The sequence below is a fragment of the Protomyctophum bolini genome (assembly GCF_963924005.1).
Source record: "Protomyctophum bolini genome assembly, chromosome: 9".
Classification (NCBI taxonomy): Eukaryota; Metazoa; Chordata; class Actinopteri; order Myctophiformes; family Myctophidae; genus Protomyctophum; species Protomyctophum bolini.
Window position 1 is genome coordinate 19,515,769 of NC_137870.1, and position 12,677 is coordinate 19,528,445.

Below are 12,677 nucleotides of genomic sequence, written 5' to 3' on the forward strand. Positions count from 1 at the left end.
GTCATGCAAGTGTTAACTGAGAAGCCGTCTGCATGCCTTGCTGAGATTACTATTTGATCCAAAGAGAACAGATTCAGTTTTTCCCAGGTGTAAAGATAGTTTGTTATCAGTGAGCCAGGTACAGATTCTACAGAGTTCAGAGCTGAGGGCCTTTTCAACCTGCAGTTTGTTCCTGTCTGAGACCAGCAGTGCCGAGTCATCCGCGAACAGGAACAAGTTGCAGTCACAACTCACAAGTTGATGTCATGTCTTTTACATATTAGGAACAGTAAAGACCCTAGTATGCTTCCTTGTGGAACTCCACAGATCACTGGGAGGGGGGGCAGTGTTCTGTTCACCTCTTTAAAATCAGTTACAGTTATAAACTTTTATCTGAATGGGTGGAGAGGTAGTTACTCCCTGGGTGCAGTGTTAATAGCACTGCTCCTATCTATAGGATGGGTGAATGCAGAGAATACATTTAAGATTATGTGAAAATAGTACAGTCACAAATACCCCAACAACCACTAAAGGACTACAAATTATTGAATGTGCATTTATTATTTATTTAATTGTTTTTATGTTTGTTTGTTTGCTTGTTTGTTTGTGTGTATAGTTCCAGTGTTCATTAGCTGTGGTGGCTGCCAACAGATTGCAACAGCTGGTGTTCTGATGTGGCCATTCAATAGGTAGAACATTTTATTTGGGATTCAGTGGAAGAAATTAGTAACTAGTAAATAGTTAGTAACTATTAGTAACTATTTCGTCTCCCCTGCCTGAGTGATTCTCAGTATAAGTGTATGTGAGTGGTTACGTGTTTGGTTGCAGCTTGCTTTGACGCAGTTACCTTCCATTCTTGGGCCTTGGCTGAACTAACCTGGAATCCCAAGTTTGTTTTCTCAGAAATTATGCCTGGGGAACGTTGAAGAGAGGTTCACCCAGATGTGCACATCAATAGTGTCATAAACTACTGCTGAAGCAAGTAACGCTACTCCAACAAAAGCTATTTATATGTTTGTTTATAGGCTATTGTGCAGAGCACATACCTCATGTTGCTGATAGATATAAATCTAAGGCTGGTGAAGCAAAGTTGTAGGAATGTTGTCTTTGGTAAAAAGAAAAAGGGACAAAGCATCAAACATAAAACAAACAAACCCAAGTAGGCACTCTTCAGTGTTTAATGTGACTGAATTTGTATTCGCTATAAATGATCAATAACACATTGTAAACTTTCTCAACACTGAAAGGTCAGACATGTTGGTATAATTATACATATTAATATTGAATCAATATTCAAAAGGCAATACATTGTCATTATTAAGTCAATATTCTACAGATATATTTTTCAGTGTTTGTTGTTGCTGTTTGTGTTTAGATGCCAGTCTTCCATGTCATGCTGAAGGACTCGTGTACAGGGATAGACAACAATGTAGCATTCACAATCAGCTCCTAGAGAGACAGAGAGGACACAAAATAAATAAATAATTTATTTATTCTTTTATTTGATACATTATACATTCATACAAGCATGTATAAGTGTGAGCTTGTAGAGATCTGTAATTTTTTAGGCTTGCTAGCCCGTCCTATGTCCAGCTTTGAGGGTTTGTGTAAACACAGACATGTGTAAACACAAACATTGAAGACAAACGTGAGGACGCAAATTGATCGAATGAGATCGATGTATGATGACGTGTGATGATAAGAGCGCCCCTCACTTCACACAGGTGTGATTTTTGCTATATATCCGGCTACAACAAAGTATATAGAGCTCATCATGACCCTAACTGTGCAGATCAGCTTCTTCCCCGTTCAGAAAATGGTGAAGGAGATGAATGGTAAAGGAGATGAATGGATCCTCTTGCAATGGCAAGTGGCTTATTCAATTCCACATGCTTTATCTCTCCCTCCTCACTTCTCCATCACTTCCTTCCCATCCTTATTTCAATGCACTTTTTTCACGTATCCCTCCTTCCCTCAGTCTGCTATTTAGTCTATTTTAATTCTCCATTTCGTCTGTCAGCTCTCTCTCTCTCTGTGTCACGCACGCACACACACACACACACACACACACACACACACACACACACACACACACACACACACACACACACACACACACACACACACCACACACACACACACTTATGTCATTGTGACTTCCTTCCTCCACCCCTCCGTCTCCCCCACCTGTCCGCCTCCCCCCCACATCTCTCTGTCTGTCCTCTGGCTGAGAGGTATAAATCTATGTCTTCTGGCCATCCTCTCCAGTGATTATTTATGGAGTTGGTGCAGCTATCACTTTTCACGCCACTGATAAGTGCGGTGAGTACAGTACACAGCTGGGACAAGGGTGTTTCATCACTGCCCCGATGGGGAGAGAGGGAACAAATGTCATGGCTTTCAAACTACCTACCACCTACCACCAAGTGTTTTAATCCCTTTCAGTACCCTTCCCTCGACAAATAAATTATGAAAAAAAATAAAAAATAACATCCCCCTTTCTTCCTGCTCAGGCTGTGAATATAATAATAGGCTTCAAGATGTTCACCATTGTGCCTGTCCCCAAACAGTCCAAGGTTACATGTCTGCATGCCGGGAAACCTGTTCACCATCACCTCCCTTAATGTTTTCAGATGTTGTGAGAGACTTGCTCCATGTTGTCTGCCATGCCACCCGAGGCAATGTGCATATATTCAAAACTATTATTTGTGTGTTCTACTCTTGGCAGGATACAGGACTTCCTGTCAGGCCAGGAGGTGAGACTGTGAGAATGGTCAGCGTCATATGAGATCCACAGACCCTCAACACGGGGATTCCCGGAACACACACGACTGTGTGGCTACACACAACGATATCTGGTTTGTAAAGCCAGATATCACTGATATCTAAGGCCAAATCGTTTGTAAAACCAGATATCACTGATATCTAAGGCCAAATCGTAAGACATGGCCAAAGCATTAGCCCATTTGGCTGGGTGTCCCCAGCAAAATGGGATGAGGTCTGACGACCAAGGAGCTGATTGTTGACTACAGGAAGCAGAAGGGAGTGTTGCGGATGGCCCCCTCCAGAACATAGTGTTAAGTGGCTCATCAAAGACACTTACCGCTCCAGCCGCAAACAGTTCACGCTGCTACCATCAGGCAGGTAATAACACGGTATAAAATGCCTGACAAACACACGGGGACCGTTTCAACATCCAAGCCATCAGGCTGCTTTTCGTGATGTATTCTATTTGCAAAATAAACTGTAATCTATCCTTATTATTTAAATTGTGGGTAGCTTGTAGAAAATAAATTAAATTCATCCAGTTTTTTATACACCTGTAAGTTTTGATGAGACAGATGAAGTGAAGATAGTCACGTTCTGTCCATTAGATTCATTCTGCCCTCTTTTTTCCCCCGACTTAAACATCAAGGCTGAATGATGGAGAGGTTTTAGATGACCACCTTTTCACTTGCTGTCTCCGGTCTTCTAAGCCGTAACTCATATTCATTACAGAACAACAAGGTGACCGCTGCATGATGGCATGATGGTTAGACAGCAGTGAACTGAACCAAAGGCACAGCAAGGGGAAGTGGGTTGAACCTGGGTATTGTTGACATTTGATTGACATGGAAATATTCAATGAACTGGACGGGCGATAACAATACAGCTAGGAGTACGTGACTGTTGTGGAAATTGGGACAACAGTCTGTAATGCTCTTATCCACATCGAGGGGATCATATCAGTAGAGCTGAGCTCGAATGACTTTCCCATTGACTAGGAATGGTAAAAGGGGCATTAGATTATGTATTTGTTAAAATAATTAACCTCCCACCACAAGGCTTTCCACGGAAATGTATGGTTTCTATCACTGGTCAATGCTCAGATCCAGTCTAGACCCCGCCTACTGTATTTGGTAATTTGCTAATTTAATTTGCAACCCCCCCCCCCCAAAATCAGCTCTAGAGCAGATCCACAAATTGCAAAGTGAATGGATCCACTATAGGACAATGCCATCATCAATCACAATGTTTCGATGTGCCCGTAGTGATGTAAAAAATGTCTAATAATACATGTAGCAACTATATGTAACCAGCCAAAAATGTACCCCATCTGACCTGAGTAACAAGGTTGTGACTGTAGGTCGGCGTGTGCGGTGCACCATCCTTGTCAGTCAGGACCACCTCCTTGATCTCCACAGTGCCTGCCCCCCACACCTTCACAATACCAAGGAGCAAGCTCTTGAAGAAGTCTGCTTCAGCCAGGCCGTTGAACTCCACATGATTGGTCAAGTTGTTCTGGAAGAGAGGAAAGACGTTCATAAAGAGAATATGCAAGGATAATCAATCAAGTATGAATTAAAAACAAACAACAAATAAAAAATAAACAGTATGAAGCACTACAGATAGGGCGAACATGACATCCCGCACAAATTAGTGACTTATAGTCATGTAGAAAACAGGCTTGCAACACTACATGTCATCATTGGAAGGGTAATTAGAAGTAATGGACACTGGCGAAAATGTCAGCTGTCCACACGTCAAAAACCTTGAGTAGTGTGTCAAATTGAGTTCCCTTGCATTCTTTGATAGCATGGTGGGTCAAAAATGTTCTTTAACTGTTGCACCAAAAAGTTAAACCTGCCAGGTGAGTAAAGGTGATGGCCCAGACCCCCACCCCATAAAGACATAGGAAGAAATGTCCATCCCTATGAACGAGGGTCGCTTTACTGAACGGTGGTGATTGGCTGCGCATCTGAGCAGCCCGTGTTTTTCTAAGGTAGACGAGGTCCACACTTGGAGATGCAGCGGCCTCCCTTGCCTCTATGGATAATACACCCCTGGCTGCTCCTTACATGCAACTGGAAATTGGCCGATGGGTGGTGCTTGTGTAAAAGCAATGGGGTCAAAACAATTGATAGGGCGCATCCTGCTTGCTCTGGATAAGGGCATCTGCTAAATTCCTAAATTGAAATGTGTGCTCAGAAAGTTTAATGGTAATCGGCTCAATATAGATTTAGATACATTATTTGTATAAGTGGATATTCTGGTCTCATGATATGGTACACAGCAAACTCCACTGCAATGTTTGAGATTAAGATTTACGTAGAAATGTAAATCTTTTGAGATATGGTGTTTGGATCAAATAAGTTAACATATTTACTGATAGTGCTATCCTTAGAGCCCCGCCTCTATCAGTTCCAAAAAATATATACAATTATTTTTACTTTTAGTAATAATTATTCAATTTCATTACATTGCTGTTTTTTGTGAGAGCAGGATATATTCAACAGTGAAGATAAAGAAAAGTGAGGAAGGACAAAATGAGGTTAGGTCAAAATCAAGACATTCATTATACTGACAATGTGTTTCAGTAGAGACATGAAGTACCCACTGCCAAGTAGATTAATTTCAATCTCTTTCATTGAATTACAATTCATGTTTGACTGTCTTGTTCTCAATCATTCATTTTATAGTCAGGAAATTTGTCTTCATATACTGAATAGAGCTTAATAGTGCCTTCAGTCTACTTTTGCATGTCATTATTCTTCAATTAAAGTTTAAATTGTCCCTATTTAGGCCTTGTTCTATCGTAGTTGCATGCAGGTATCATGCAACAGAAAATACAAGCTTGTTGTGATTTGCTATTTTCGGCAACACTATTTCTCTCAGGGAAATAGTCCCCATAATGTATGTGTGTTAGATTACACTGTACTTGTGGGGACATTTGGCCCACACAAGTATAATAATACACACACACAAGACAAAAGACACACAGACAGACACATCCACTCAGCTCTCCAAAATGGCATAGACTCTGCTAGTCTGCAAGGCAGCATTGGCACCATTGGCCAAATTATCCTCATCTTCTCACATTTGCTTGTTCCAGACCTGTGCGTGCGCGCGCTCGCACACACACACACACACACACACACACACACACACACACACACACACACACACACACACACACACACACACACACACACACACACACACACACACACACACACACACACACACACACACACACACACACACACACACACACACACACACACACACACACTTTCCTTTCTCTCTGTCTCTCTCTTGCTGTCAGGCGGTGGGTCTGTTTTATCTCTGTGTGAAATTGCTTTGGAATGAGCCTGATGGTAGGCAGAGGACAGCCACAGATGTTTGGCTTTGGTTGCTGAATACGGGTGAGCATGTGTGTGCACATTGGCGTGTGCTGTGTGTGTGCATGCACACGTGTGTGTGCGTGTGTGTGTGTGTGTGTGTGTGTGTGTGTATGCATGCGCATGTGCGTGTAAGCGCACGCTGTGTGTGTGTGTGAGAGACTTTCTGTCCCAAGGTGAGATCAAACGGTGTCTTGGTGAACACTGCTGGCTTCTGTCTGGAAGCAACCCATATTAGACTCACTTCTATCATCTTGCACATTGTACATAGGAGGGTGAAATTAATGCACATAATGCTCATATCTTACTTCGCCATGCATTGATTCTGACAAACTTGATTCTTGATTCATCATGCCAATAGACCAATTATTTCTTTACAAACATTGGGACTGGGCACACGGGTGACTGTTTCATGTAATCAATTCCCAACAGATCTCCAAACCTGTTGTTTAGGGGAGCGCTGGTTTCAGTCCATTCAATCTCTCTTGTGTGTTGGCAAGTGAGATGTTTAAATTATGTTTAAATGAGTCATGTGACCATTTAAACCAATCAGATTTCAATCTTGATGTGGAACAGATCTGATTCAGGCTAGATTTGTCTGCCAGTGTAAATGGGGCCTAATAACTTTGGGGAAGGCCCATCTAGAGTTTAAATGGACAGGTATCAGTCAAAAGGGAGACATTGAAGAGGAAGGATGGATGGGGAAGGATCAACATATGAAATGTCAAAACAGGTCAGCTCTATGGTCATGCCTGGGGTGACCAACCAACCAAACAACTGACTGACTGACTGACTGACAGGAAATGCACAATTTCATAGTAGATGCGAACTGAAGTCCCAATAACTGCAATTGAAAAAATGCCGGGCAACAAATAGGATCAACACTAGAAGTGTTATATTATGTGAACTGTGACACACAATCATTTGTAAAATACTAGATATTTACTAGATGGCTGGAACCTGTTCAATTCAGGGTTGTGGTTTTAATATCCTTTTCAACAATCCCTCATTCATTCGTTTGATTTGAATGCATGAGGAGAGACTCAAGGTGCTGGCCTTTGTACTCACCGATGCTGCTGTGAAGGAGGTCAAGAGATATGCTCCATTCTCATATGTGTCTGAGGAGAAAAGATAAGTGTTGGTTAGCAATATAGAGGCACGAGATTTTTTTTTTTAGATATTGACGGAATAAGTAGGAGTGGGAGGTGATAGATTAGAATAAGTAATGAGTGAGGAGAGACTGGGTGAGTGAAGGACTGCACAGTAAAATCCAGTATATTGTTTGTTTGTTAGTTTGTTTGTTCTGACAATGAATCAAGATAGACTAAAAGAGAAATTGGTACATCGTAAGAACAAAACAAGAAAAAAAACACACACAAGCACTCATTAAACAAAATCATTGGTAATAGAGCTCAGTGAAGTTCCATCAGTTCCATCCATAAGTAACCATGAGTAAGAAAACAAAGAGCCCATGTCATCCCTCAGTCTGTCTATATCTCTGTCTGTCTATACCATACATTTCTGCGTGTGTGCGTGCACATGTGTGCGGGTGTGTGTGGGTGGGTGTGCGTGTGAAAGACTGCACAGTACTGTAGCTCTGCTCAATGTGTCTCAGTGATAAAATCAATGAGTACATTTATGTGCAGTCAATTCCAGATGCTACCTCATGCCCTGCATGTTAAGTTCAGAGCCAGGACAAGATGTTTATACAGTATATAGCCTACTGTATGCGTCTTATCTGACATAGCCCCCCACATCAATGAACTGAACACTATAGCTGTGGGGAACAAACTTTGACTTGGTATGACTGTATCATGCAAAAGTAGTACATTTTTTTAAAGTGGTTAAGTCTGTGTTTTATAAATATTATTATTTACCCAATTAACAAGCTCACAACGCAATTTTGGAGATACAAGGTTTCCACCCGACATTTGTCATTATTGCGACATGAGACATCTCAGCTACTGCAAACCTACAACTGAAATAGGATTATGTGAGCGCCCCAAATCATATTGTTGCATAAACCTCAATGGAAATCCATAAAATATCGGTCTATGTCTGTTGTAACATTATAATACAGAACATGGAGTTGAACTTTAATTGCGTGCATGTGTGCGTGCGTGTGTGCATGTGTGTTGCCTAATACATACCAATTCCCTCTCCGTCATCCCAGAAGAGTGAACCCTGGGCAGTTGCAATGTCACTGAGGGCAACGATCAACCCTAAAGGATTCCTCCGACTAAGCGGCAGAGAGAGAGAAAGGGAGGGGAGTGAAGGGAGTAGGGGAAGGTGACAGGGTTATAGCAGACTGCTGAAGGACGATACCCCATGAGTGAATGTGTGTGCATTGCAGTACAGTACATGGTGGAGGTATATTTATCCCTTTTCCTGAGGACAGACACCTTGACATTCCTTATGTATGAGATGTACCTGATCCCATAGTGTACTGTCACCTGGGGGGATGCAGGCACCTAACACACACACACACCTAACACACACACACACACACACACACGTGTGTGTGTGTGTGTGTGCGTGTGTGTGTGTGTGTGTGTGTGTGTGTGTGTGTGTGTGTGTGTGTGTGTGTGTGTGTGTGTGTGTGTGTGCGTGCGTGTTTTTTTTACCTGTATTGTGTGTTGGTCTCTGGTTTCTGCCAGGGCAGGATGTATCCTCCTCTGACATGAAGGTTGATATGGTCCAGAGGTGTTGGCATAGTAACCCACCCGGGCTTACCCACAGCCTCGGCCTGAGAGCCATTACCACAGTACATAATGACACGATTACACACAGTGTTCAATATGACAATATTACACACAGTAAATGAGCTTTGTGTCAGATAACACTTTGTGTCAGATAACTATTGACAATTTAGTGAAGCCACTTTAAAGTTAATAGAGCGGACCGCATTTATTTAATACAACACCGACATGTTTCGACTTGGAGCGGTCTTCATCAGGGCTAAATAAATAAAGGCTGTTCTCTTCAGTCACAGTGACCTTGACATTTGACCAGCACATTCTGATGAGTTCATCATTTAATCTAAGTGGATGTTTGTGGAAATTGTGGAGAAAATATTGTTACGTTCCTAAGATATACAGTAAAGTTGCAACATCCGTCCGTCCAGCGGCTTCGAATGCTGTCATGCATTGAATGGGACATTATCACGTTTAATCAGACTATTAATTGGTAGGTGAGATATATTGAAGTAGGTGAGATGCTGACATCAGTAGGTGTTTTGTGTGTACCACGGCTGTATACAAATATTGATCATTAATGTAACTTTGGTTGACTCACCGTGTGGTAGTCGTACCAGCGTGCATCAGGGATATAGCCTTCCACCTGTGTGACTCCCTGTCCATTGCAACATCACAGAGAACAAAATGAGTGTAGAGTACATATATGGAGCCTTAGAGGAGTGCTTTTCAAAGTGGGAGACAGCAGGGAGGTCAATTCACAAGATTAGAGTTTCTTTTCTTTTTTCCCCTATTTATTTTATTTTTTTAATTAAAAAATTAAAAAATATTGAATATAGCCCACAAGCTTACAATGTGACGTCCTGCAACACGCTGTGAGCTTGTAGATCAGGTATTTTAATTGTTCTGTCAGAGGCTATGGCAATATCTGGGATTCTTGGGATGGAATATTTTGGAACCCCTGCCATAGTACAGATGCACACATCACAACCAGTGTCTCTATACTGTGATGTCTAAAACTTGTGTCTTTGCGTGTGTGCATGCATGTATGTATGTATGTAGTGTGTAGATATGAGTGTATACCTGGTCCAGAGCAGGGGTGATGAGCAGAGCAGGTCCCCAGAGGAACTGTTTGTGGATGTCCCATGTAGTTCTGTCATTCACAAACCTGAGGCCAAGAAAACAAACTTACACACCACACATCTTCATTATATCCACTTCTGGGAAATTTCACTCATCCTCCATCCTGGAACTGATCATTGTTTCGACCCACAGCCATGTGCTCAGAATTTAAATGGGGTGTAATGGAAACATTTTAAGGGATGCTGCGGCCAAATAACCCTGACAGGCATGCATGTGCCCAAAATCCTTAAATCCCGTATCGAAGATTGTATTACTCTGTGGGCAATGTGCCCATATTTATCATGGTTTAAACATGTAAAGTGTTCATTTCTCTCATGTCTTCCTACAATCAACAGTTTAGTGACTAAGGCATGTGGATTCCTGCCTATGCAGATGATAAATGTTATAAAACATGTGTGGCAAATACATTCTAACAACTTTGAAATGTCCTTTGAAATGTAATATGTTGATACTGTCGTTGAAACGTGCTGGAACAGTTAAGTACAGGCTCTGCATTAAGTGTTTTGAGCTGGGTATAGACCACAGGGCGATTTTCGCTGCATACTAATTACAAGAAAATATTGTAGGATCTTACCATACGGGTGAAATATTCCCCTAGATAATGAATAATTTGATTAAGTGATGTAAGGCTTGAGCCTTACATTAAGAATAAAAAAAGAGATAAAGTCGCTGTGCGCGCATAATTTCTCTAATCATAAGCCTGATGTGCAGTATAAATAGAACAAAGTCTAAAGATCATATTGTCTCTGTCGGATGGAAACCTCACATGTTCAAAAACTGTTACTTTTCAAGATTCAAATTCAAAAATAGCTTGCAGATCAACTACTTTTGATGCTTTAGTGTGATGCTGTACTATGATCAATTATAGGAAAACAACAAAAAAAACACAAAAATACAGAACATTTTTACCATGGATAAGAGGTTTCTGCCCCCCCACAGCAACGATATGTGTGCACTGTGGATGTAGGTGTGTGAGCGTTTCTGTGTGCGGTCACTCACTCATGCAGCAGCGGTCTGACGACAGTGCTCCCATGGACATGAGCCTCAAACATCAGTGTGTAGAGGTAAGGAAGGAGTGTGTAACGGATGTTCAGAACATCACGGGACGCCTCAGCAAAGGTTGAATTCCACGAAACAGGATCTTGCCTCTGTTACTCAAACAAACAACAAAAACAACAGTACGTCTATCAAAACAATGGAGGAAAAAAAGCCCAAAACATTTTCCCATGTGGTTGTTACCCCCCCTCCGTATTATCCGTATTACATGCACTCGCACAAAAACATAATTCCCTACAAAAATGACACAATAGGCAGAACATTTCCCCTGATAATTTGTTCTGCCACAAGACAAGCTCAAGTTGTGTGAATGAGCGCAACAATTATTGCCTATGTTAACCTCTGGGGACTGTTCTTTCCACAGAGCTCATGTGACCTTGAAAACCGGTGGCTTACTGCCTATACTCACTAGACCCTGACAGTGGTGGGTGTAAACAGAATGGTGAGCTGTAAATGTAACATAATAAACAGAATAAACCATACGCTCATTGCTTGACATTTCAACAATACATCTCATTATAACATCAACAGTCCTGCCTGCCTCCGATAAGATAGCCCACACCTAATATGCATAATTCTGTAATCCATTTAACTTTCATTTTAGATCATCAGTAAATCAAATTAGAGCATCAATTTAATATTATAGTTTGGTTGTCATGATGGTATAACTAGGCTTCTAAAACGGCTTACCTGAGACCTCTTGTGGCTTAGTTATTGCATTATTATACAGCTTACATTGCAATTCAATCCACTTTATTGATAGAGCACGTTTAAAAACAACAGTGTTGAGTGCCTCACAAAGGCCTACTTGAGCACAAGTAGAGAATAGTAGTACAATACACCTGTGTTGCTACTGTACACAGACTGCATTAAGATCATACCAAGGTTATTATACTTTTCATTCGTTTTTATTTTGAAGGTTTTGTTAGTTTTTTTAAGACTTTTTAGTTTACTTTGTGTTAGTGTTAATTTTAGTTTTTGTATTGTAAATTGGGGTATTGGTCAAGGTTGCAAATCAAAACTGTAATAACTCAACAAAAAATGTAATACAATTTTAAAACATGATCATGCATTCATTGTTAAAACTTGTTTAAAAAAAATAAGATTCCACCCTCCAAAAGTAAATGCATTTCATATATAAGCCTACTAGGCTTGTATTACTTGGTGCAGTAGCACTGTAATCTGACTGCCAGTGGCAGTATCCCTGTATTGGGGAACTTGTGAGCTCAATACTGCCACCATCTGGCGGAATCAGGTTAGTAGGTGCTACCAATTATGTCATTGACTTTATAAGGAAAACATAAATTAAAAATAAAACGACAACATAGTACAGTTTTCAAGTAACATAACATGGTGAAAGTAGCCTTTAAATCCATGCATGGCATGACACCACTGGGACTTTAAGAAAAATCCTGGCTGAGGCCATGATTTAAAATGTAGTGTCCTGGCTGCCTCCCCATCATCCATCCATCCATCCATCCATCCATCTCTTCAATGAGAGTGAGGTATCAAACATCCCCAGGGGAGGACCCTCTACTATGATTCCAATAACATATTCCAATGTCTGTTTATTTGTTCACCTTCAGAGACCATTTGATTAATATACTTCAACCTTTAATAAAGAAAATTGCAATATAAATATATG

At 41.0% G+C, this 12,677-nt stretch overlaps 1 protein-coding gene across 1 annotated transcript in view; it reads right to left on the minus strand.

Annotated features, from left to right (window-relative positions):
- Positions 1–1,160: 1,160 nt before the first annotated feature.
- The window catches only part of si (sucrase-isomaltase), a gene marked incomplete at its 5' end in the record, with an annotated part of 80,826 nt that continues 69,309 nt past the window's right edge, over positions 1,161–12,677 (minus strand). The window contains 8 exons of the mRNA XM_080771875.1: positions 1,161–1,428; positions 4,081–4,260; positions 7,209–7,258; positions 8,291–8,379; positions 8,765–8,886; positions 9,435–9,491; positions 9,917–10,001; positions 10,976–11,124. Coding sequence (XP_080628001.1) covers positions 1,351–1,428; positions 4,081–4,260; positions 7,209–7,258; positions 8,291–8,379; positions 8,765–8,886; positions 9,435–9,491; positions 9,917–10,001; positions 10,976–11,124 — 810 coding nt within the window. The 3' untranslated portion in view covers positions 1,161–1,350. The remainder of the gene's footprint in view (positions 1,429–4,080; positions 4,261–7,208; positions 7,259–8,290; positions 8,380–8,764; positions 8,887–9,434; positions 9,492–9,916; positions 10,002–10,975; positions 11,125–12,677) is intronic.